Genomic DNA, 22,875 nt, shown 5'->3' on the forward strand with positions numbered 1-22,875 from the left:
TGGCCGCTTTCTCACCTTCGTGTGTGGTTCGCAAAGCTTCCGCTGGCAACGTAAGCGAGCCTTCCAATCTCTTGACTCATCCAGCAGCCACGGCGGCAACAATACCGTCGCCACGCTTTGCGAAGAGCAAGTCGAATGGATGTAAGGTACGACTACAACAATCTGTAAAAGGCTAAGCACGGGATGCTGCGACGGTGGCTGAGTGGTTTGTGGCATCAGGAAAAGAAGCTGCTCTATTTATGCCAGTGTTCTTTTGATTCCCACTTGGGGTGCTGGGTTATGGGAAAGCTTCATTCGGTTGGAAAATTTCATAATGTTTTGGAAAGTTTAAGCAATTGGCTTCGCCTTGGTTTCTAGACGATGTTGGCCTCAGTTCCCCGGAAGCAGAAGCTAAAGCATTTCATGCTGAATATAGAGAGCGACCGCCTAGGCAAGAGACTGCAGTAGACCCGCTCAACTGGATTGTTTCTCGGCATTCAACCCGCGTGCCGGACGTTGCACCATCACTCGACTATGCTGTTAGACCTAAAATTTGTAATGGCAGAGTCTTATTGGCGGACTGAGCACCGACTGCCCCTCATGCAGAGCACCTGACCTGCAAACACACTCCGTTGTAAAGACAGGTCACTGCCGTGACCTCTTCCCGGTCATCATTAAAGAAGGCCGGGGATGGAGGTCAGATCAAACATGATCACAATAATGAGTTTTTATGCCGCAAGGGCAGCTATTGCCAAAGAGCGCCAATGCACAAGGTCTTTTTCTTTACACAAGCTAAGGTCCAAGTCCCATTTTCCAACCATTTTGCCCTAAATAAGCCGAGCACCAGGCCAGGATAAAACTTGTACCCATTACATCGCCATGGGTATTTGATGGCGCTGGGGATCAAACCCCACACCTCCCGCACGCAAGGTGGATGCTCAAACCACTCAGCCACCCACTTGGCCGCAGCGGCCACAATATCAAGCAACGGAGCTGGATACATGTGGCCACACAGAATATACAGATGTCAGCCAGAAATTATAGAGAAGTTAATATTAGAAAAGTCAAATAACCTAACCCAGCAGTGAAAAACTCGCTGTTTTGCCCACCTGTAGTGCAAACAACGGCACTAGCTGTGCTACCACCTACATTGTGGTGGAGCACCCAGATCACATGACTATACAGGTGACCCTTCTCATTGGCCAACAGATGGCCTACACAACCATGTGCTCCATCTTTGTTGGTAGAAGGTAATTCTGTGACCCCAGATTGAAAACATATGTCGCCCAGTTTTCTGGTGCAATGCCATGATCTTAACTCTGTCACCACTAAAAAAAGAACTGGTAGTGGTTAGTCTCTCTTGGAACCTTTTAAGAACTGAATATTTCCCAAACAACATTCAACGATCCAACCCAAACCACATGTGTGACTGAGCATCAGCACTGAGACATGACTGCCTAGTGGACTTGAAGAATGTTCTGAGCCATACACCTCAAAGCCTCAAAAGCATTTAAACAGTGTACATTGCTGCAGGTTTCAGACCTATTTATTAAATGCATGCTGTACATGTAAAAAAATAGGAACGTAAGGCATGGATCACAGGTCACAAACTCGTGTCCACTCATCTTGTAAGACCAAGCTTTTCGGCCGCCAGCAGCCGCATCTGTGCCTTCTGCGGCTTCCCAATTGGAGTCTTGGGCACTTTGGCATCGTAGATAAAGTATCGGGGAATCTTGAAGTGGCTGAGCTGCAAAAACGAAAAATTTAAGCAACAGAGCCATATGCACGCTGTAGCTATCACCACAACGGCTGTATGTGGGTGAAGTAAGATGTCTTGAGATTCATACTACACTGTTATAATGTGGCACAGATTCAGTGCAAGTGCAATTTAAAATCCCCTAATACCGCTGTCAAGCAAACCAATTTAAGTGTGCTTACAGGCAGTGCACTTCAGTACCTCGCGTGACGATTTAGGCTATGCAGTGCTAAACAGGAAGGCAGAGTGCCACTCGTAGTAAGAAAAATGGCGACAACCAGCGGGATTTTTGAAAAAGTAGATGAGAGAGCAAAAATCTCTAAAAATTGATTCTTTGGCACAATACCACAAATAAAAACAAAAAAAAATATTTTTATTACATTCATTTTATATTCTTAAGGCACAGCATGCCAAGACTGGCCAGAACATGTTTCTATAGCCTATGCACAATTCCAACAACAAATAATAAGGCGGAAAACAGAGAAGGTGATCTTGTTTCTTTGTTGTGCTGTTTCAGCTATTACCATAACAAAGAATTATTTTTTAAAAATCAGTGTTAAAAGATGTTAAATAAAGTTATCAGTGCCTTCTTTTTATTCATTACAATTTGTTCCTTTGAAATCGTTGCCAGCGGAGGCTACGCACTCGGTCACTGAAGTCTGTTCCATGATTGCACCCCACCTAGAGTGAGCTCTTATGCGAGTAACACTCCACTTGAGCCATTTAGCTTTGGCGAAGTGTACTTATAGAGAGTGACACTCCCTGTAAAATCACTTAACTTGCACGCTTGGCAGGGTTATAACATGCATCATAATATTAGAATCCTTCAGTATACTGCAGCAGGTAACTGCAAAGTGCAACTGCAAATAACTCTTGGCCATTGGGCACCTTTTATCCTTGCATTAATCTTGTTCAACCTACTCCATGCACTTATTACAGCACTTCATCCCCACAACTTGCTTCTTTTTGCCCACTATGAGAAAGGAAGATGTCATTTACAATGCTGTCAACGATACAGTGCCCACAGTATCTGCACCAATCACAGAACACTGCACCATGATACAAAGGGTTTTATCAAGTTGATGGCAGAAACATGGTTGCTATTCCATGATTTCGTTATGTCTAAACCTTTTCACTTTTATTCTCCAAGAAAGCAAAGCTACAAAAACTAAAAAGACTATACGAACTAATGACGCAGCAACTTCAGTTAGAAACGATTCCAGTCAGCCTACAATTCCAGCAAACTATAGTAGCTACAAGAGCGCTCTGTGCTTGCCAGATCGAGTAGCTCTTCCTGACGATGAAAATTTGTGCCCCAGAGCGTCTTTGATTACATATATCCAGACCAGCTTGCATGCAGCATAACCCCTTTGGGTGCAAATTATTACCCAAAGAGGGCAAAGTCTTAAAATTTCAGGATTTTATTGAGCAGCATCCAAAAACTGCACAGAAAAAATTTCCATCTTCCCGGATGCTTAATTATACAGTTTCTGTCAAAACCTCTTTTCTCCGCTTGGCAACTGCCCACTGCATTCAGGGTCTCAATCATACCGCTTCTTGCTGTTATAAGAACTTGTCATGTAGACAAATCAGCACATCTTATCCGTCCTGATGCACTCATCCTTTAAAAATGAATGAAACAATTATTACAGCACGCAGATTCCTGTACAGTGCATTTTCTATACAGGGACCTCGCAGAACTTAGAATTCGTGTGCAGATATGCATGCAGAGCCCGAAGGGGGTAGCGAGATAGCTACTTGCTGATGGGGAAGTGGGGTAAAATAAACCTGTATGAAACTTAATTACGATAATACATGCCTCTCGTCCACAAAATTACTGCAGTTCCAACAAGTGTACAGCCGAATGCTTGAACCTTGTTGAACCAAAGTTTAGCCACAATATCCCCGTCTGGACGCACCTTGCCTTGGCAGTGCTTTGTCAGCTCTTCATCGGTGACCTTGGCATCAGCCCTTAGCACAATCCAGGCACAGACCTCTTCACCTAGCCGCTCATCTGGCACACCAATGACCTGATCACAAGAGAGGAAACAAAACAGTGAAAAACGCTCCATTTTTCTCTCCTTTTTTCTAGCCAACAAAAACCAGTGTCAAACTGGTCATGTAAAAATTTTAACTCAACCACTCGATTGGAATGTACGCCCTGCGAGTTGTACCCAATATATGTGTGTTAAATGAGTAGATGAGTTGCAGTACTGATACAAGTGAAATTCTACTGATTTTGCTTCCTTCACTTGTGCCCATTGTGAAATGTGCCCTCTGAAAATTTCTCAGAACTTGAGGCCCAAGCACCTAGCTATCTGGTACTTCCAGTTTTATTTTTAAAAGAGGAGCCTGTAGCGAGTAGAATGTAATTTTAAATCTTAAAGTTCACTTTTATTGTGATAATAATTTTGATCCTAGTAGCAAGCATCATCAGTAGCTGATAAATTTCAGCCTGCGATTCTTTTTGTGGTGAGCACTTTGCTTATGTTCACTTTCTTCAACCGACATTAGTGCTATGGTTACTGCTAGGGACAGCAGGACATTCACATTTTCCAGCAACAATAAGTGGACTTGAGAAAAGGAACATGGAAGGGTCTCATTTTACTTTTACTATTCAAAAAGCTTTGCCCTTAGATGTAATATCCAGAGCCAAATTACTTAAACACCAGGCATGGTTTGTACTCTAAAAAAGCCTGCATATTTATTTTACTTACAAATACATAAACATGTTTACCACCTGCAGTGCGCTAAAACAAGAGTAATTTTAGAAAATTAATTCCGACATTATTCCATAAAACTTGAAACTTCCAGCCTCCTACAGGACTCCCTTGCTACATATCAGGCTTCTGAACATTGTTCTGGAATCATTATTATAGGCAAAGAAATGTCGTGATAATATGTCTGTTATTCTCAACAAAACTACTGTATCTAAAATGTGTCCACGGATCAGCAGCTGCTAGTGCAATTATTTTCAGAAAGTAGCAGCTGCTTTGAGTGGACTGGAACCTCAGGCCACCTTTAATACTTGTACCAGTTGTTTTTTTTTTGACACCAGTGAACAACACTGCACATTCTAATGGTACATTCTAAGTGATGACAATGCATGCCTTTATAGTTTACATTACCAACTTGTGACAACTTAAAACACCTGTTACAGCAGGTTATACCAGATCAGAACTCAAATCATGGTACAGTGCCTGCTCTTGCACCCTAATGCCACTGTGAAAGCATGCAAGCTACCCATGAGTGTACAGCATGTGCACAGTGGCTCGAAGGCTACATTAGGCCCCCTACCAGACCCAGCTTCCCAATCTGCTATAGCTCCCTCGAGTCATTTCTTCAGTCACAGTTTTTCAAAATGATTTTATCACTGCGTTTCCCAAGCCAAAATCATGTTCCATGTGGAAAAGGTACTTGCTTGTCGATGGAGTTAACGACTGACCTCTCTTTGGGGGTTAGGAGAGAGTTACTCAAGGTGTTACGTTGGAAGAAGCTCACTTACATGACATTCCTGGACTGCTGGATGGGTATGAAGAAGCTCCTCCACTTCAGTGGGGTACACCTTCTCACCACCACGGTTCACCACGTCCTTGAGACGGCTGACTATGGTCACGTAGCCGTCTTCATCCATCACTCCCACATCACTGCAGAGTCCATGACACGAGGGATAAAAGAAAACGGCCCAACAGTTGTTTAAGCAAGAGGCACATGGACAAGAATACAGTAATGCTGCCACTACTTAGAATGTGCTCAGGGGCTTGCCTAACTTCAGCAGTAGGAAATAACTTATGGCCGAAGACAGGATTACAGAATGAAAGGCTTTTGCTTCAAAACAGCCGCATCCACTAAGGATCTTACACCCGGATAGTTCAGACACACAGTCCAACTGGCTAAAGCAGCAAGCTAACTGAAGCTGAATTGTGGCAAGCATCAGTCATGCATGCCACAGGCCATGTCAAGGGGGTAATTCAAGGAATGCCCATGTCCACCAATGCTTGACCCAGTAAATGCTCTCTCGAGCTGCATTCAACTGTGTTTCAGGTGCTTGTTGTAGTTGGAGTAGCAGCATCGCTCGTAGCATGGCTAGCACAGTTCTCCTCATACGAGTGTATAAGAAAGGGCCTCTGTACAACTGCAAAGCGGTCTGCATCTTTCGGGATACAACGTACTTCAACGAAGCTTATGGAGTAACCCACAGAACTGATGCCATATCCAGTAGTCATCCAGGTAGGTATTACCCAGTTAAACATATGTTAACATGAAAGTGAGCATTTTAACACTGCTCGCAGTGTGTGCATGAAATTTTTCCCACATCCTTTTTGATTGCACTGCCTTCCTTTCTATTCTGCTTGAAATGATTATATAGGTAGAAAGCCTTACATACTTTATAAAAAGACCAGGAACAACCATTTGTTCCAGAGCAACAGTAGATCTTGCATTGGATACTGGAGTAGTTTTGAGTCACAAACAACACTGGGGTCCCTCGAGATAATTGGGTTGAAGAGCTCAAGGAAGTAAGCAGAAGTATATTACAGCAACAGAAAGTGCAATGAACTAAGATGGAATTCTTTGGTACGTTTATGGACATGCATAAAAAAAATGTGCGAAATACCGCACCAGTTTGTTCCAATAACTCACCCACACACTGTGGTAATGCACTGTAGCCCTGGATTTTTTTTTTAATTCTTGTGATAAAAAAACAATGAATAGGCGTTGATATGTTAGATTTTTATCAGTTCGCATGGTTCCATCTTGCCTTGTCATCCAGGCAAAAAATTGTAGGGGTTTCATAAAAGAGTAACAACTTTGTGGGTTCTGTACATGTTTCTGTAGACCCACATTTGAGATTGGGATCCACATCCCAAAGGATCCACATTTGAGACACACCGATACATTATATTATGCAACATAATTACCCTGTCTTGTACCACCCATCAGGTGTCATGGCCTCTTGGGTCTTCTGTTCGTTATTGTAGTAGCCCAGAAAGACGTTGGGACCACGACCCCAGACTTCACCAGGAGAATTCACTGGCACCTCACTGCCTGTGGCAGGGTCGACAATCTTCACCTGCACAAAAATCCAAAATCCTCTTGAAGTAGTCATTCAGTGTGTTTTCAACCTGAACCATCTTTATTGTTAGCTTAATTTCCCTCCTGGAAGAACTTAGAATTTCTAGCTGCCCCCACAAGCCTTGATTCTCGAGTAGGTGCATGGTGAAGTGATGTGAAATAAATTTTGTTTGCTAAATAGGCTACGTATTTGCAGTTTTCCAGACTGACATCTGCATAGCTTTGTTAGCAACGAAACTACGAAGCGGAGCAACTGAAAGCAAACTGTAAAGCATCAGGTTATAAGCATGTCTTTCGCTGCACACCTCTTAATCCCTTCCTAAGTGCATTGAGAAAAAAGCTGCCCACTAAAATGTGAAGGTTTGGATCCACTCGCCCTAGTGAGGTTCATAACATGACAGTACACATGTACAGCCTTTGTCAAAAGTAAAGAGCCCAAAGGGTTTGCTTCTAAGCCATCTAGTGGGGCTCCAGTAGCATCCATGGTAGTCCTAACTGCTGAGAGGCAAAGATAAGTGTTCACCTTCCCTTTACTGGTTTCAAATGCTGCCAATGCACATAATAAGGCACATAACATAGCCCAGAAGCATACTTCTCAAGCTCTATACTTCTGACAAAAGCTGCACAATATCGCACAACAAGGATCACAAGAGGGTGAAACGTTTTGTATTTCTACAACCACTATTACCCCTCATCAATAGACCTCTCCCAGCCTACGTAATCAGCGCACGTGTTTCTGGTTTGATGGGCAAAACGTGCCGTACCGAGGAGGCTTTTACTGGGAGAAAGAAGGCTGCGAGATGCCTCAAATTGGGGAACAAAAGCACAGCGGGGGAGTGCTTGAAACCAAAAAGGCCTGTTCCGAACCGAAATTGGATGATTTTGCCCATTGGGCCACATCTTTTTGATGTCACACTGTTTACACCAGGTCTGTAAGCTATGTCCACTGCAGGACAAAGGCCACTACAGCGACCTCCAATTATCCATGGCCTGCGTAAGCTGCAACCATCCTGCCCCAGCACATTTAATTCTTAATCTCATTTCTTTATCATCAATTCTTAATTTTTTAACCTAATTGTCCCTTCTTCACACCACGAGAAGGAGAAAAGTGATGATTATCATCAGCATGAATTTTAACCCCCAGCAGACTTGGGACGAGCCAGGCTTGTCATAAGCCGCTGTCACTTCTGGCTCCTGACAAGTCCAGCTTGTTGTGTTTTCTGGTACTCTGTTTCCTGCATAAGTCAAGTAGCGGTCATCCAAAGCATTTTATTGGTTTTCCAACAAATAGCAGCAAAGGTACTAATTGACCATTTTGGCACTATTCTAAAAAAAAATATGCGTTCATTAAGGGATTAATTGCACAAGGTCAGCTTGGCCAAAGAATGTCGTGGTTCAAGGTGTTTTTTGTCTACATAAGATGGGGTCAGAGCCCCGTCTTCTCATGCATTTCACCCCACAAAACGTGAGCACAAGGCCAAGCAAGGAAAAACCTTGTACCCATTGGAAAACCAATGGGTATACAGTGGATCAAACTCCGCACCTCCTGCGTATATGGCCAATGCTTGAACCACTAAGCCACCGCTGTGGTAAGAGGGTGAAAACTCTGGGAGTTGATTGTTTGCTACATCGCAGTACCTGTGACAGTCAGTGGGGCACTACTGGTTAACATTCTATAGAGGACAAACAGCCTCCTCACCTCCAGGTGTGGCAGTGGTCGGCCAACAGTGTTCAGCTGCTTGTCAATGGGGTCATCACTGCTTGTGACCATTGCCGCTGTGGTCAGCTCCGTTGTGCCATAACCCACCTACGAATAAAACAAAAAATGAAATCGTCAGAATCAAAACACAGCATCAGATTGCAGCTGAAAATACTGCAGAGGCGTTCAACCTCCTGCCTCTTCACAACAGTTGCAGGTTGGGATGCCAAAGGGGCCGACTTAACCTGGCATATCCGACAGATTCTGATACACTTCTCTGCAAAGAAAAGCTGAGCTCACAGCAAATGTGTGCATTAGTTTCAGGCTCAGTACCGAAACAGCTTGAGTACCACATCTATCAAGGCTTTGCTGCAGGCTAGATGGTAAAGCATCATTCAAGCAGCATGGTGACAAATTACTAGGACGACAGAGACAACATTAGATTGCAAAAGAAATACAATATACATGAACAAGAACTGCGTCTCTATCTCAATATTTCTTTGCAAATTAATGCTGTCTCTATTAATTCTAGTAATTTGAGAGCACACTACATTTGTGATACCACATCAATGTTCTCTGACATCAATAATCATACAGACACAATATTCCTTGTTGCATGGCCTCTCACTGATAACAAAAACCACAGACTCGGGAAATGTGACTGCAGGGTCACTAATGGCGTTTCTGCCACATACCCGTTTAAAAGCTAGCCATCCCACTTATCTAAGAAAAGTCAGCCCGTACAAGTCATTATACGTCTATTCCTAAAAAAAGTACTTCTTCAAACATCATTTGGCTTGGCAAAACATGGCTAGTGTATGAACACTGATACAAACATGTGCTTGCTCACCCTCATGCCAATGTTGAGTTTCTCCCTCACCAGGTTACGCACCGCAGGTGTAACGACATTTCCACCAGATTCCCCTGCAATAGCTCACCTCCATGAACATGTATTCATGCAGAGACAGGCGCAAAGCACAAGTTAAAAGTTTAAAATCCTCAAAGCATTTAGCTTTGACAGGTGTGAAGAAACCTGCTGATGCTGCAGTGACTCTATATTAGCTATTTGCAAAAAGAACCCGAGAAAGTCAGTGTAAATTCTGGAATCTAACTTATGAACAACATTAGGTTAGAAATACAATAGGTAGAAAGAGAGGTACAAGGTAATAGGCTGGATTTGTGCTACCAGTTGATATGTTACTGCATCAAAATTGAAGTCGTAAGCCTATCACTTATTTTTATGCCAACCGAAAGAAAAAACAGACGTATAGAGCATTATTGTTGTGCTTTCAGACAGCAAGCTCTTCTTAAGAGCTGCGTGAAACAATACAAAAGGGGCTTAATTATATTCATGCAAAAGTCTACATCCAAGCAAAACACTGCATTCCATTGTCTTGCCTTTTTCTGACTTTGCTCACCATGTTGAAGTGAAGAAATGTCATACTGCTTCCTCAGCGGAGAATTGATAATGTCCAGAAACATGGTTGGAGAACCACACAGCTCAGTGCACCTGAAAGATGCAACACAATATCACAATGCCCGTTGAGAAGATTTCAAGAAAAAAAATTTAGAAAAGGCCAGTAAAATGAAAAATAATGAAAAAGACAGCAAGAAATTACGTGCTGAATAAGTGGATAACACTGACACAAGTAAAACTGCGCATGAGAGAACTTGCTCCTACTGACCAGTTCATATAGCCATACGAATACATAGTAGATAACACCAGTTTATTAACGACTGTTATGGAAGAAACCCATTTCCCAGGCATGCTTCAAATTTCAATGACACAAGTTATAGCTCCAATGAAGGCATTGATATATGAAATGTCTTTACACACGCTCAATTTACAAATTTATAGAAAATACCATTCAACCTGCAATTCTTGTGAAACATTCAAAAATATACAAAAATTAGAAGAGGTCACTAGAAAGCCAACCTTTTGAATAGAAACAAAAATTGCTGTAATAATAGAAAATGGCGGAGTAAAAATAAGTGTAATATTTTCTCCCCACTTCCACCTTACACACAGAAACATAAAAAAAAAGCTTGATAATATGTGCCATTAGTAGTAAGCTTGCTACACATTTGATTTCTGCGTGGTTCTCTTGCTTGCCAAGTAGACCACCTTTGGAAGATGTGGCAATAATTACATTTATGATAAGCTTCAACTGTACTTCTCCTGTTCTATTACTTTGTCTACACATGCACTTGTCACAATGTGTAGCGAAATTGGGTAACCAAGTCAGTAGCAATGGTAGTTTTATTGGATAATTAAACTCTATGCTCTCTGGGTCACAAGGCCATGTCAAAGGCTACAAGGATCACAGTAATTAGTAGCCTTCCATTGTTTCAATTATTCACATTATTTAGGAATGTATCAAGCAAGTGTCTGACAACAGACTGAACAATTGCAATGGGGCCACACGACTAGTCACATGTTGGCACTCTTTTTGCGTCACCAAGAAGCTGAGTGGCTTGGTCCTCTGTCGGGGCACACAAAAACATCCGCTCACTGACCAACCTGTGGTCCTGGATGGCCCTGAGGACGGCTGCGGCATCATAGGCGGGAGCTGGCACCACGGCCTTGGCACCCAGCACGAGTGACCGTGCCAGCACCACGCTCAAGCCGTACACGTGGAAGAAAGGCAGAGGGTTGCACATCACTGTCTCCTGAACCGGCAAAGGAACCCACAGACCAGACAGCATTGATCATACCAAATGATATTGATCATAGTGATCAATATTCATAAGACTGTACTCCGGAACACACATTTTAAGACTATGTCACAATTCAACAATCTAGGTAAAACGTAGCTGGCTCTCAGGTTTCAAAGAATAAAAGACAGCTCGCATTTTGTTCAGTCAAATCCTTGGCCCTCTTCCATATGCAGTGCTCATAGCTGCATCGAGGCAAGATTAAAGGAAATAGGAGCACTATAGTACATAGCAATACTGACATTGTCACAAATAACTGCAGGAAAAAGCAGCAGTTATAAAAGAAAACAGAAGTTTTCCACTGAACTTCACTTTGAGATTCGAGTCATTCAAGTTCTGTTTAATACCACTCTTCCAAAGTGCTTTGTCAGCACTGAAGCGACATCCGATATTCCCCGACACTCATTATCGTTCTAGTTGCTGACATAACGAAGTTCTCGATCGCTGCCCACAGATTTGCACCATGTGTCATTACTGTTGCGTCCTTGTAGAAAGGTAAATCTCTGGGTCAAAACTAGAGCATGTAATTTCACATTTTGGTTGGTACAGAAGCCATAAACACAGTTTTTGTCGTGTGTGCAAATTTATGCTCACAAAAAAAAAACCAACCCTGAAAGCACATACCAAAACAAAGCCAATCCTTGTGTACTACAGCAAAGCCAATTTTGCATCAAGAAGAGTAGGGGAGAAAGAAACATAACATATGAACACTCACTATTTCTGCAAGTTCCACCTGATAAGCACATCACAAAACACGATATACTATGGAAATGAAAGGCAACCACGTTTAGAGAGAAGCCGGTGCATGGTAATTCTAAACATACACTTGTAAAGTTAGCCAGCCTTTTTTAAAGCAACTAGGGTCATTTCCTTTCCTCTGGCTAATTTCAGATTCACATTAATATTGTACAACAAGATTCTGCTCTGAGGTGCAGCCTTTATTTCCTACAGAATTAGTTTTCAAAGCATCTCACAACTCCGACGAGTTGCAACACCTGATTCAGTGGTAAAAAGCCTGACCAAGCTAGCAACAAACCTGGGTCAGCTTTGCCCTTTGGTCGTAGGTGAGCACATTGTTGACGAAGTTGGCATGGCTCAACACAGCAGCCTTGGGTGCACCGGTCGTACCCTGCAAAAATCGGTACAGTTCTTCACAATCACTACAGTAAAATGAGAATACACACAAGTGGAAGTTCAGTACAAAAAAAAATCTCTTCTTTTTGGAACAGAGCAAACTAGTGATGCTCTGTAGCCCTGGTGACACAGAAACAAAAATGTGACAGCTTAATTTCAAAGAAGAGCCAGTTTATAGTAAATTTACGATTACAAACATTCAGACCTTTTCAGTTTGCGCATGCCTGCTGTACTGAATATAACTTTCCAGCAGCAAACTACTGTGTTTCTCTCTACAAAACTATACTTGTCGCCATTTTCTTTACGGGCGTTTACCATATTTCTTACAGGAATATTTCCTTCGGCCTTACAGTCAGTAAATGTGATGTTTACAGTTTCAAACTTTATGCAGCAACAATACACAGTTCTCTACACAGAGAGCTAATGTTGAATATGCTCTCTCAATTTTGCAATGTCTAGTACAATACCTCATGACCACTTTTGCACTTATACTGCCAGTTGCAGTGACTTGATACCATTAATTTTAAGCGTACATGTTAAAAGCCGCAGCCATTTACACGTAGGATAGCATTAAAATCATTCACAATCCACCAAATGATATTACGTATACATGCCTGAGTGAACTGCTGAATACTGGCTGCAAAGATTCACAGCCGAATACTGGCAAAGAATCACTCCACAAACTTCTCAGTTCTCACTGTTACACTGCTGCTGTTACCACCAACAGAAAGGCATGCATCCGGGGCAGTCACTCACGGAGGTGAACACTATGGTGAACGGATCGCTTGCAGCCACAGTTTCTTGTGCTGCCTGCAGGTCGGCTTCTCCGCCTCGCATGAGTTCTTGCAGGGAAACACAGCCACTGCAACATCAGGGAACATAATGTGCGTGTCCAAACTAATTAAATTACTGCATTTCCTCAACTCAAAAGCACACCCTCTTTTCAAGGCCCCAAATTAAACTAAACATTTAAGAACACATAGACAGCAAACGCAGTTGGCAGTAGGCATAAAACATTAAAAAGTTTACCACCAGCACATACTAAAAGAGAAAACAGTCACATACCTCAACATGTGAATAAGCAACAAACTTACTGCATAGGTGGAAGTAAGGGTACGAGAGGGGGATAGCTGACCCCTTTAAAATTGCAACCCCCAGAAGTTCCACAATACTAACTGACACAACCAGAGTACGTATACTGTCATTACAAAAAAAATTCACATTAAAATGAGCCTTGTACATATTCCTAAAAGCACGTAATGCCAGTTAAAAGATGTGAAAGTGAATAAGTATGCACTCAGTGGGACAGATAACAAAAAAAAAATTTTCACATGACTATCATGACAAGAACTAGGTAAAAATGGTCAGTACATGGCTGTATGCACAAATAAGGTATGACTGATGCCGCTCACAAAGTATAGGATTCATGCACTCACGGCACTTGTTGGTCACTGTCAATGATGACTGTCCTGAGGGATGGGTACCTGAAACACAAGAATCATTGAAAGCAAAAAAAGAAACTTGGAGCAATCAGTTAAGCGCACACTGACCTGCTTTATAATGTGACCATATCTTAGCATCTCCAACGTGCTGAAATGATGTGCGGAAATTTTTGCTAACAACACGAACTTTTGCCTTTGCTTTGAGCAAAATTGCTAACATTGCATTCAGTCGTGCCTTTATGCACATGCATTCTTTCACTTGAAAATAGTATACGACAGACAAATGCGATACTTAAGTAATTTTATCACACTTTTCTTGTCTTTTCCTTGCAAGGAATGTGCATTTCTTTGCACAGTAAGCCAGTTCAAGGGATATGCTGAAATTAATTTTGCTTGTCACTGTAACCAGCAAAGTAAGGCTCATGGGTAACAAGGTGACTTTCCCTCCAAGCTTCACAGCAGCTGTTTATTTATAAAATGCAGAAGTGTGGAAGATATCTGGCAAAACTGGCAACCTAACAGACATCACATAAAATGTGTTGTGAGGTGCAATACCTCACATGCCACTGGTTGACACCATGAAATTCTTCCCTCGTGCTTGGTATTGGTATGGCCATTTATCACAGTATTTTTCCCTAGGCATTGTTGTTATACCAATTTTATGCACGTTTCACAACAAAAAGTATTTTTGCTATGAAGCAATACATAACAGCACCACTTTTATCGAATAGTTCTGGCTTCGCTTCACAGTGTGAAAAAACATTGTGATGTAATGAATGACATCACTGACTGCTTTTATAGTAAAGGAAATACAAGCTTATTTTAAAATGCCGTTTTAAGAAAAGAGATATTCAAAAACTAGTGTGAATTACATTAATGAAAGGCCCACAGATATTTAACTCCAAAGATATTCAACTCCAAGTATCCAAAATGAATGCACAATGCATAAAATTAGCCATCTAAGCCATCAACTTATAATTGTAAAGGTCATTTTTAATGCGTAAGACCAAGGAGATGGATGCAATGTCAGCTCAATATCCTCTCAGCAGCACTACCCCTTTAAAATATTCAACACAAATTTTTAACTTCCAATACAAAGTTCGGTTATACTGAAATGTACGCTATATTTAATTTATTTCTGCTTCTCTGTTGGTTTCACCATAAAAGTGCCTGACTGCATACATGTTTCTACTTGAATGCAAAACGTGATGCAAAGAGGGCCCAAATGCAGAAAACTTGGCGCTAACTTCTTTTTTTTCCGGCTTCAGCTAGCAGCACCAAAACAACGCATAAGCAGTCTTGTTTTTCCATTAAAATTTAACTGCCTAAAGAGCCCATGTTAGACTCTCAACATTTGCCTCAGTATGTTTCATGCCACTCGAATGCTGTGCCAGGTCAAACAGGAAAAGAAATATGCATGAAATAATTCCTGAAAAATGGGTAAAATAAGAAAAAATTGATGCCAGGTTAAGTCTATACCCTTGGGCAAAAAAAAAAGGTAACAAAGGAGTCCTCACTTTTTAGAACTCAGCTGTCCTGGCTGGGAGTCTTTGAGTTCAGGAATTAGGGAGCAGAGCATTTCATAGTAGTTGAAAGTCTTGAATGGTCGTGGAATGTAAATGCCTTTGAAGTCCACCTGCCAAAAAGCAAACTGCTCAGAAGGTGGCGTAAAGAGTCCGTTTAAGGTTTAGAACCATTCACTGTATCATGCAATAACGATACATACATAACATTGATTAGGGTCATGCCGGGCTTTATCTCACAAGCTGAAAAGTATTCTATGATGGATCGTACAAAACAATTTTCCTGCAATGTAGGCCAAACAAACATCCTTAGTAGCTACCAGCCAGTTATTTTTGAAAATTAAACTGAATCCCAACTCCTGCACACTTTTCATGCCTGAAAGTTTTTCAGATATATTAAATAAAGAAATGTTTCTTAACATGCTCACTCGTAACTCCCAAGGCATATGTATTGCAATTACTGGCTCACCCCAACCAATGAATTTTGTATTTCATGTAAGAACATGCGAGACAAAGTGAATTCTCACAATGCCCCTTGCGCGTTCATTCAACTAAGGCTTTCTTTCATTAGCTCAATCAAAAATTAGCAAATAAAATAATAATAATAATAATAATTGGTTTTGTGGGGAAAGCAGGCAGTATCTGTCTCATATATCATTGGACACCTGAACCGCACCTAAGGAAAGGGATAAAGGAGGGAGTGAAAGAAGAAAGGAAGAAATAGGTGCCGTAGTGGAGGGCTCCGGAATAATTTCGACCACCTGGGGATCTTTAACGTTCCCACAGCACACAGGCGCCTTAGCGTTTTTCCACCACAAAAACGCAGCCGCCACGGTCGGGTTCGAACCCGGGAACTCCGGATCAGTAGTCGAGCGTCCCAACCACTGAGCCACCGCGGCGGGTGCAAATAAAACTTCCAAAAATGCAATTGGGACAAACTGGAAACTGACCTAAACTGCTAATCAGATTACAATTTTTCTCACATATGTTTTTAGAAGTTCTTATTTGATTGAGAAGTCTGCACCTCTAAAGTAAAATTGGAACTGACCCTATAAAGCAAACTTTTCTATACTTTTGTTCAGCCCAACCAATAACCCTCAGCATCAAGACAATGCTTGTATACTGCACACTTCTATCAAAAGTGACAACATGTAGGTTCACATCATGAAACTACATGTACTATCGGGGACAAAAGTGGTATACTCCACGCAGCGGGAGCCAGAGTAACTGAAAACTGCATCGTAACGACATCTACAGGCGGCATCTGGGATCGAGACAGCCAATGGGAGCCCTTTATTATCTGCAGGCATGTCGCTTAACTCGTTCCAATGTTTCATGCTTTAGATGCCGTTATAATGCAGCTTTCCGTTACGCCGGCTCCCGCTGCGTGGAGTATACCACCTGTGTCCCCGAAAGTACAATGTAAACACAAACCCCACCTGTCACAGGTGCAGTAAATGTAAAACACAAACATAACATTAGGAGGCAGCTTCGCACGTAGATGCCATTTTACTCTTATTCCCCACATTCAACACAGCCATTAACAATGTTCCACAATCCCCACCAGTAAATCAACAAAGTGAAGGTGCCCAGTTCATGGCACGCGAGTGCTCTTTTTTCTGGCAGCTGTGCAGGAATCGAAACAGCTGCAGCACTTCCTCATCACTCAAGTGAGCAGCTGCCACTAAACATTCCATGACAGCTGCTGTACATTAACAACTTTTATTTAACTTCCGTCTATTAAATAGCGTCGCCTGCACAGTGCATATTTGTATGAGCCACTTCATAAATAGGTTTACCACTCACAGATTAAATAGTTCAGTTATATCTCCATGTGCATGCTTTATGTGACAGGGCAGCAGCAGCTACTGGCAGCGAGTAAAAAGAGGCAATTAACGACAGGTGATAAATAAATAAACAGCAAATAAATTGTACGAAATAAATACTCTGGTGAGCAAGAATATTGCCACAAGAAAACTTCAGCGACAGCAATGTAATAGAGGCAGCACAATGACAGTGAGCATGCCATTGTACTAATTTTCCATGCCACTGTACTAATTCCAATCCTGATTCTTGTTTATGGTTATTAGTCTGGAATGATTTCTGATCTGCGATTTAAAACTGCTGCCTCAATGTAGTCAGGATAAAATCAGACATCAACATCACTACTCATGCACAGCAGCACTAATCTTGTTTATTCAGTGAACCTTGCCAGGCATCAGTCAAACCTTGCGAAGCATCGAAACTCAAAAACTGACATACAATGAGCGTACGTCAAAGCGTTCACTCATTCCGAACAGAAGTTTTGTTTAGAGTAATAGTTCATACTAAGCATAGACAATAAATCTTTAGTGGCAGTTTAAGCACATCAAAAAAAAAACAGTCATTCACTTAGAGCGCAAGTTATTTTCAAGAAGAAACATTATGCAGGTAGTAATATATGTGCTGTACTCACAGCTGAAAGGCACTTGTCAAATTCAGGTGGCGTCAAGCCGAAGTGAGTACTTGCCTGCAAGGAATGGCAAAAAGAAATTGCTGAAAAGCAATCACACCAGTAAACATTCTTTTTTCAAGTGTACCTTTCGAGGTTTAGTATAGAGTACACTAAGTCAAGTAAACACAACAAAAATGTTAAATGCTGGAAGAACAAAAACATGAAAGGTGAATTCGATCATCTCTCAAAAAAGCAGGAAGTCATATGGAATGTTAAGTTCTTGAGAGAAGTCCCGTTCTTTGAGGAAATTGTACTGGCAATTCTTTGTTGTGAGGATAAAGGCTCATGCAGATAGACAAGCCTCCCATTTTTTTTTTTCTATGCCATTCCCTAAAACTAATACAGTGGGTTGCTATAACTGTATGTAAAAAGCTTGCTGTGGTATGGTGTGTGGGGTTTAACGTCCCAAAGAGAGACATGAGCTATTACTATGAGAGACGCAGCAGTGGAGAGCCCCACATTATTTTCAACCACCTGAGGGCGTATAAGCTCCATACCTTGGCACCAATCAAAATAAACCATAAAAAAAAGACACTAACACAAATGCCAGCCACACAAGAACTAGATCCACAAGAAGTCCTACATGTACAGGAACTAGATATGAACAAAGAAAATTTAATCAAGGGTGAAAATTTTAATAAGGAAATGGATCTCTGCTGGTAAAGAGACGGGGCGTAGTTCACACGGGCCCAACACCTTGATGTCATGGAAGTGTAAGCACGGCAAGCCAGGTCAGGGATATGGTTGTTACTTGTCCTGATGAAAACAGGCCTATGTCAATAAGTTGGAACCAGATTAGGGTACGGCTTGGGCAATTTTTAATTCTTCTTACACAAACTGTCCTGCTCAGTTTTAAGGTGTAACCTGCAAAGGCCTAAACTTATGATATTCACATTCGCAAGGCACACACCGAGAGAACCCCAGTTTTGGCAGCTGCACCGGCCATGAGTATCCAGTTGAACGTGCTTGGAGACCAGATCATCAGAGGGTCACCCTTGCTGAAACCAGCGCACAGCAGGCCTCGAGCCAATTGGTCCACCTGCAGTTCGAAGTTGGTAGCCGAACGTGCTCTTGCACAATTACTCAGAAATATTAACCCATACCAGGCAAATTTCATTGATAGTTGCACGCAATAGTGAGAAAAACTGTACACAGCATGCGACCTAATAAATGGGTCGCATATGACTGATTTAACAACCATCGTTGGATTTAAATAAACCCACAAATGAAATCCCGAACAAATCCTCTTGTCACAGACTTTTCACTGTATCCCTTTTACATATACGGCAGGCAGTGAAGCTTGTGTCACATTATGTGAACGCCCCTTAAACTTTTTGTCTTCTGTGCCTTTCCAAATGCACCCAGCAGAAGCTCACGAGGCAAAAAAGTAAAACAGAACATTTTTATTTTTCTGCTCCATATAGAGCAAACTATCATAAGGCGTTGAAACTATTGAGATGCTTGCTTAATATTACTTTGTCAGCAATAATTCTTTTTGCATTAGCCCATCATGCTCTCAACGTAACAAGCATGCCGCAAGATAAAGAAGCAATCCCAACACTCTCAATCATTCTCAGCCAATCGTAAATCACAGTATCACACCTCTCTTCCCGATTTCCTCTTTTTGATTACCCATGGTGAGCATGCTCAGCCAACAGCTACGTTCTATTTTCGGTACAGACATTAAATGTCAAGCATCTCAACTCAAGAAGAGGTGCAAAGGATAGCGACAGAATGAAAGGAACACAAGTATGTGCAAATACGTGAGTGACGCACAGCATTTTTATGCCACATACATTTCCTGTGTGGCACACATGTATTACATGTCGACATCAATGAAAAAGTGAAAAATTAATAAGGAACACTGCCTGCCTGATTCTTGTAGTCGGCATAGGTGCAGAGTTTCTCCTCCTGAACAAAGGCCCAGCCCTGACGGTCTCCCCACTTTTGGGAAGCCACATCGATGCATGTGCCCAGAGTATCTTCAGACAGCGGCTTGGTACATGGCTCAAGCCAGTAGCTGGACTGCAGCTTCTTGTGGGCAGCAGGCTGACTGCGTGTGTAGAGAAAAACGCTCAATTGTGTTTCCTGTTGTAAATGACTCGCTTGTTATACAAGAGGTGTTTATCACCCTCACATGTGCATAGTAGTTTGGCATGTGTCATAGAGAATCAGCTAGCTTGCCTGAACCAGAGGCTCAAGATGACTTAATCGCATCCCAGCCAACCACCAACATCCATTACATGAATCAGCATCGATATACTTACCAGGAGAGATACGTGCATAGATACCAGCATGCAGATAGCAGCATACACATACCAGCATTCATTATAGGTACAGCAAAGATACCAGCTAGCTTTTTTGATCAAATACAGTTAGACCCTTCTTCGGGCCTCAGAGGCACCAAAGGCCTCTTGTGGGCATGAAAAGCTCAGGTGTTTTGATACATGCAAAACATCACTGACCATAATAGCAAAAATGCAGCAGAAATCTATGTACAATTATTATGTAATACAGAGCCTTCTATCAATTAGAAATGTTTGAGTATTCAATATGACCTTTCAAGACTTTTTGGTCATTAGGGGCAATGTTACTTCTAGCAACATTGATTATGAGTGCCAAAAGTACTTCACTATACGGCTGAAAAGCCAATCAGGTGGCTTCAACCCTCTTAACCCTGGCTGCACGCATATCACCAAACAGGACACGACTGTAACATGTGAAAGCAAAATTAACAAAGCATAGCAAAAGGCCAATGCAAAAAATGCATGTTGGCAGTGTATACAGTTACAAAATCACGAGTGAGCAACTATATATGGCCCGTGCAGTGAACGCAGAGAAAAACAGTACAGGCAGCAGTGTTTGTGTATTCATCGCATGCCATGCCTATATATCTGTTACAGAAAACCAATTAAGTGCACGCACACAAGTAAGTGCAATGCAAAAGGTTTGCGCTCAAAATCCTTTTCCACCATTTGTGCGTCTAGGCCAGTGGTCAGAGAAATGCACAACACTCCAAAGTCTCAACTAACACAGCTCTCCTTCAGACTTGACTAAGATTAGAATGATATGTTTGTGCAGTGATCATATGTTGGAATTTTTCGTTGGAGCCAAACAAACTGAGCAGCTGGTGTTCTTTACAAAAAGTAAAAATACCTGCACCTTTCCACGTACACAGCCAATTCACAGTCCTTGAATGCACCAAACATATGAACCACTACTACTCGTATAGCAAGGAGTCTTTTTAAGTGTATGCAAATCAATGCACTGCTGCTGCGTGCCACGTTTCACAACCATAATACAAACTAAAAGCATCCAATCGGCACACAGAATTTAGCTCTCTGCTTGCACACTCCATTTGCTTATTATCAGTACCTGCAGACATTTTTCATGGCCATCAGTTACAATCAGCCAATGAAGGAGAAATCTTTAATCACTGTCCTGAAGGCAATTGTTGACCTGAAATTTTCACTTCAAATCTTCACTGGGATCAAAGTTCAATCAACACCGGCCAGTTTTTCAGCCAGAAAATATTGTAGAACTGATGTTTTAGTGCTAGCTAATCCCACGCGCAGTTAAGTGTAGGCTTTAATGTTTAATTACTTTCCTCTCTGTGCAAATTTGGCTCCGACAACTGCTTTCAAAACGATAAATTGTTACGGCTACACTGAAAAACGAGCGCTCCTCCCCTCACCGTACGACTCACTTCGTAAAGTTTCGGACTGCTCCAACAGGTTCTAACTGGTTCCAGTTAATACCTGGTTCCAGTTAATACCACTAGGAATACCAGTTGGATATTTTAAGCTGGGCGAGGTTTGTTCGGTTTTCTATTAGAAATAGAATAGTTAATTCGAACATATGCATGCCAGCCAAATCGCGACACTGGCTGCCACACCCCTCCCTCCTCTCGTTTTCTCTCAAATTACGTAACCGCTGCAGCCCGAATAAAGACACGACGATATATAGGCGAGAAAGGCCTTATCTGCATAAATCGCGACACAACGCGACGGAAGGGTTACATTTGCAGTGGATCAGACCGCTGTCATGCTTTTAAAACAAATACCTGCTCAGCGATCGGCAGCAGTACTGTCCAGCGACAATCCGGGCGCGCCGCACAAGGCATCGAGCTGCCGAAAGCTGCACGACCATAGTGGCGATCGCACTATACTCGAAACAACGCCGAAACCAGCTGCTGCTGATGTGTATAGTGCTTTGCCGACCACTCGCTCCGTCGTCGCACTTCACAAGTGAGTCAGAGTGTTGCACGCAGCTGTGTCAGACTGCGCCACCGATACAGCAGCGCACGCATTGCTTGTTGTGTCAACGCGCGAGCGACGGGCGCGCCGACGCGCAGTCACGTGCGCGCGCTGCCGCTTCTGGCTGGCTGGCGCGCGCGAGGATTGGCTTGGCCTCCAAAATTTGCAAGGTAAACAGCCGTGTAATCTCGGCCGCGTTTTGATGGTGGCGAGATGAAAACACGTCCTTGTGCTGCGCGATGTCCGTGCACGTTAAACACTGCGGCCAAACGGAGGTTAGCCCGTAACGATAAGCGCGTCTCATAAAAAAAAACCGCCACTCAGATCGAAAACAAAGATACAAGCCTGCGACCCTTGCCCTATCCCTCCTTTCAACCCTCCCTCTTCCATGGAACATCAGGAAAAAATTGGTTTTTGAGGAAAGGAAATGGTGCAGTAATTTGTCTCACATATCCCGGTGGACACCTGAACCGCGCCGTAATAATAATAATTGGTTTTGGGGGAAATGAAGTGGCGCAGTATCTGTCTCATATATTGTTGAACACCTGAACCGCGCCGTAAGGGAAGGGATAAAGGAGGGAGTGAAAGAAGTTAAGATGAAAGGGGTGCCGTAGTGGAGGGCTCCGGAATAATTTCGACCACCTGGGGATCTTTAACGTGCACTGACATCGCACAGCACACGGGCGCCGTGCGATGCCAGCGCCGTAAGGGAAGGAATAGGAGGAAGTGAAACAAGAAAGGAAGAGGTGCCATAGTGGAGGACTCCGGAATAACTTCGACCACCTGGGGATCTTTAAAGTGTAC

At 42.4% G+C, this 22,875-nt stretch overlaps 1 protein-coding gene across 1 annotated transcript; it reads right to left on the minus strand.

Moving 5' to 3' along the window:
* Nucleotides 1-1,507: 1,507 nt before the first annotated feature.
* Nucleotides 1,508-22,384, minus strand: LOC144133148 (medium-chain acyl-CoA ligase ACSF2, mitochondrial-like). Its single transcript, XM_077666013.1, has 16 exons — nucleotides 21,879-22,384; nucleotides 19,688-19,868; nucleotides 18,726-18,854; nucleotides 17,777-17,830; nucleotides 15,316-15,434; nucleotides 13,793-13,840; nucleotides 13,113-13,218; nucleotides 12,259-12,351; nucleotides 11,029-11,177; nucleotides 9,926-10,017; nucleotides 9,358-9,431; nucleotides 8,508-8,615; nucleotides 6,655-6,806; nucleotides 5,241-5,382; nucleotides 3,655-3,765; nucleotides 1,508-1,726 (listed from the first exon to the last, which is right to left on the minus strand). Exons 1-16 carry the CDS (start codon nucleotides 21,962-21,964, stop codon nucleotides 1,601-1,603), a joined length of 1,770 nt encoding a protein of 589 aa, XP_077522139.1. The 5' UTR covers nucleotides 21,965-22,384; the 3' UTR covers nucleotides 1,508-1,600.
* Nucleotides 22,385-22,875: the final 491 nt, after the last annotated feature.

Source organism: Amblyomma americanum, chromosome 5, assembly GCF_052857255.1.
Source record: "Amblyomma americanum isolate KBUSLIRL-KWMA chromosome 5, ASM5285725v1, whole genome shotgun sequence".
NCBI lineage: Eukaryota > Metazoa > Arthropoda > Arachnida > Ixodida > Ixodidae > Amblyomma > Amblyomma americanum.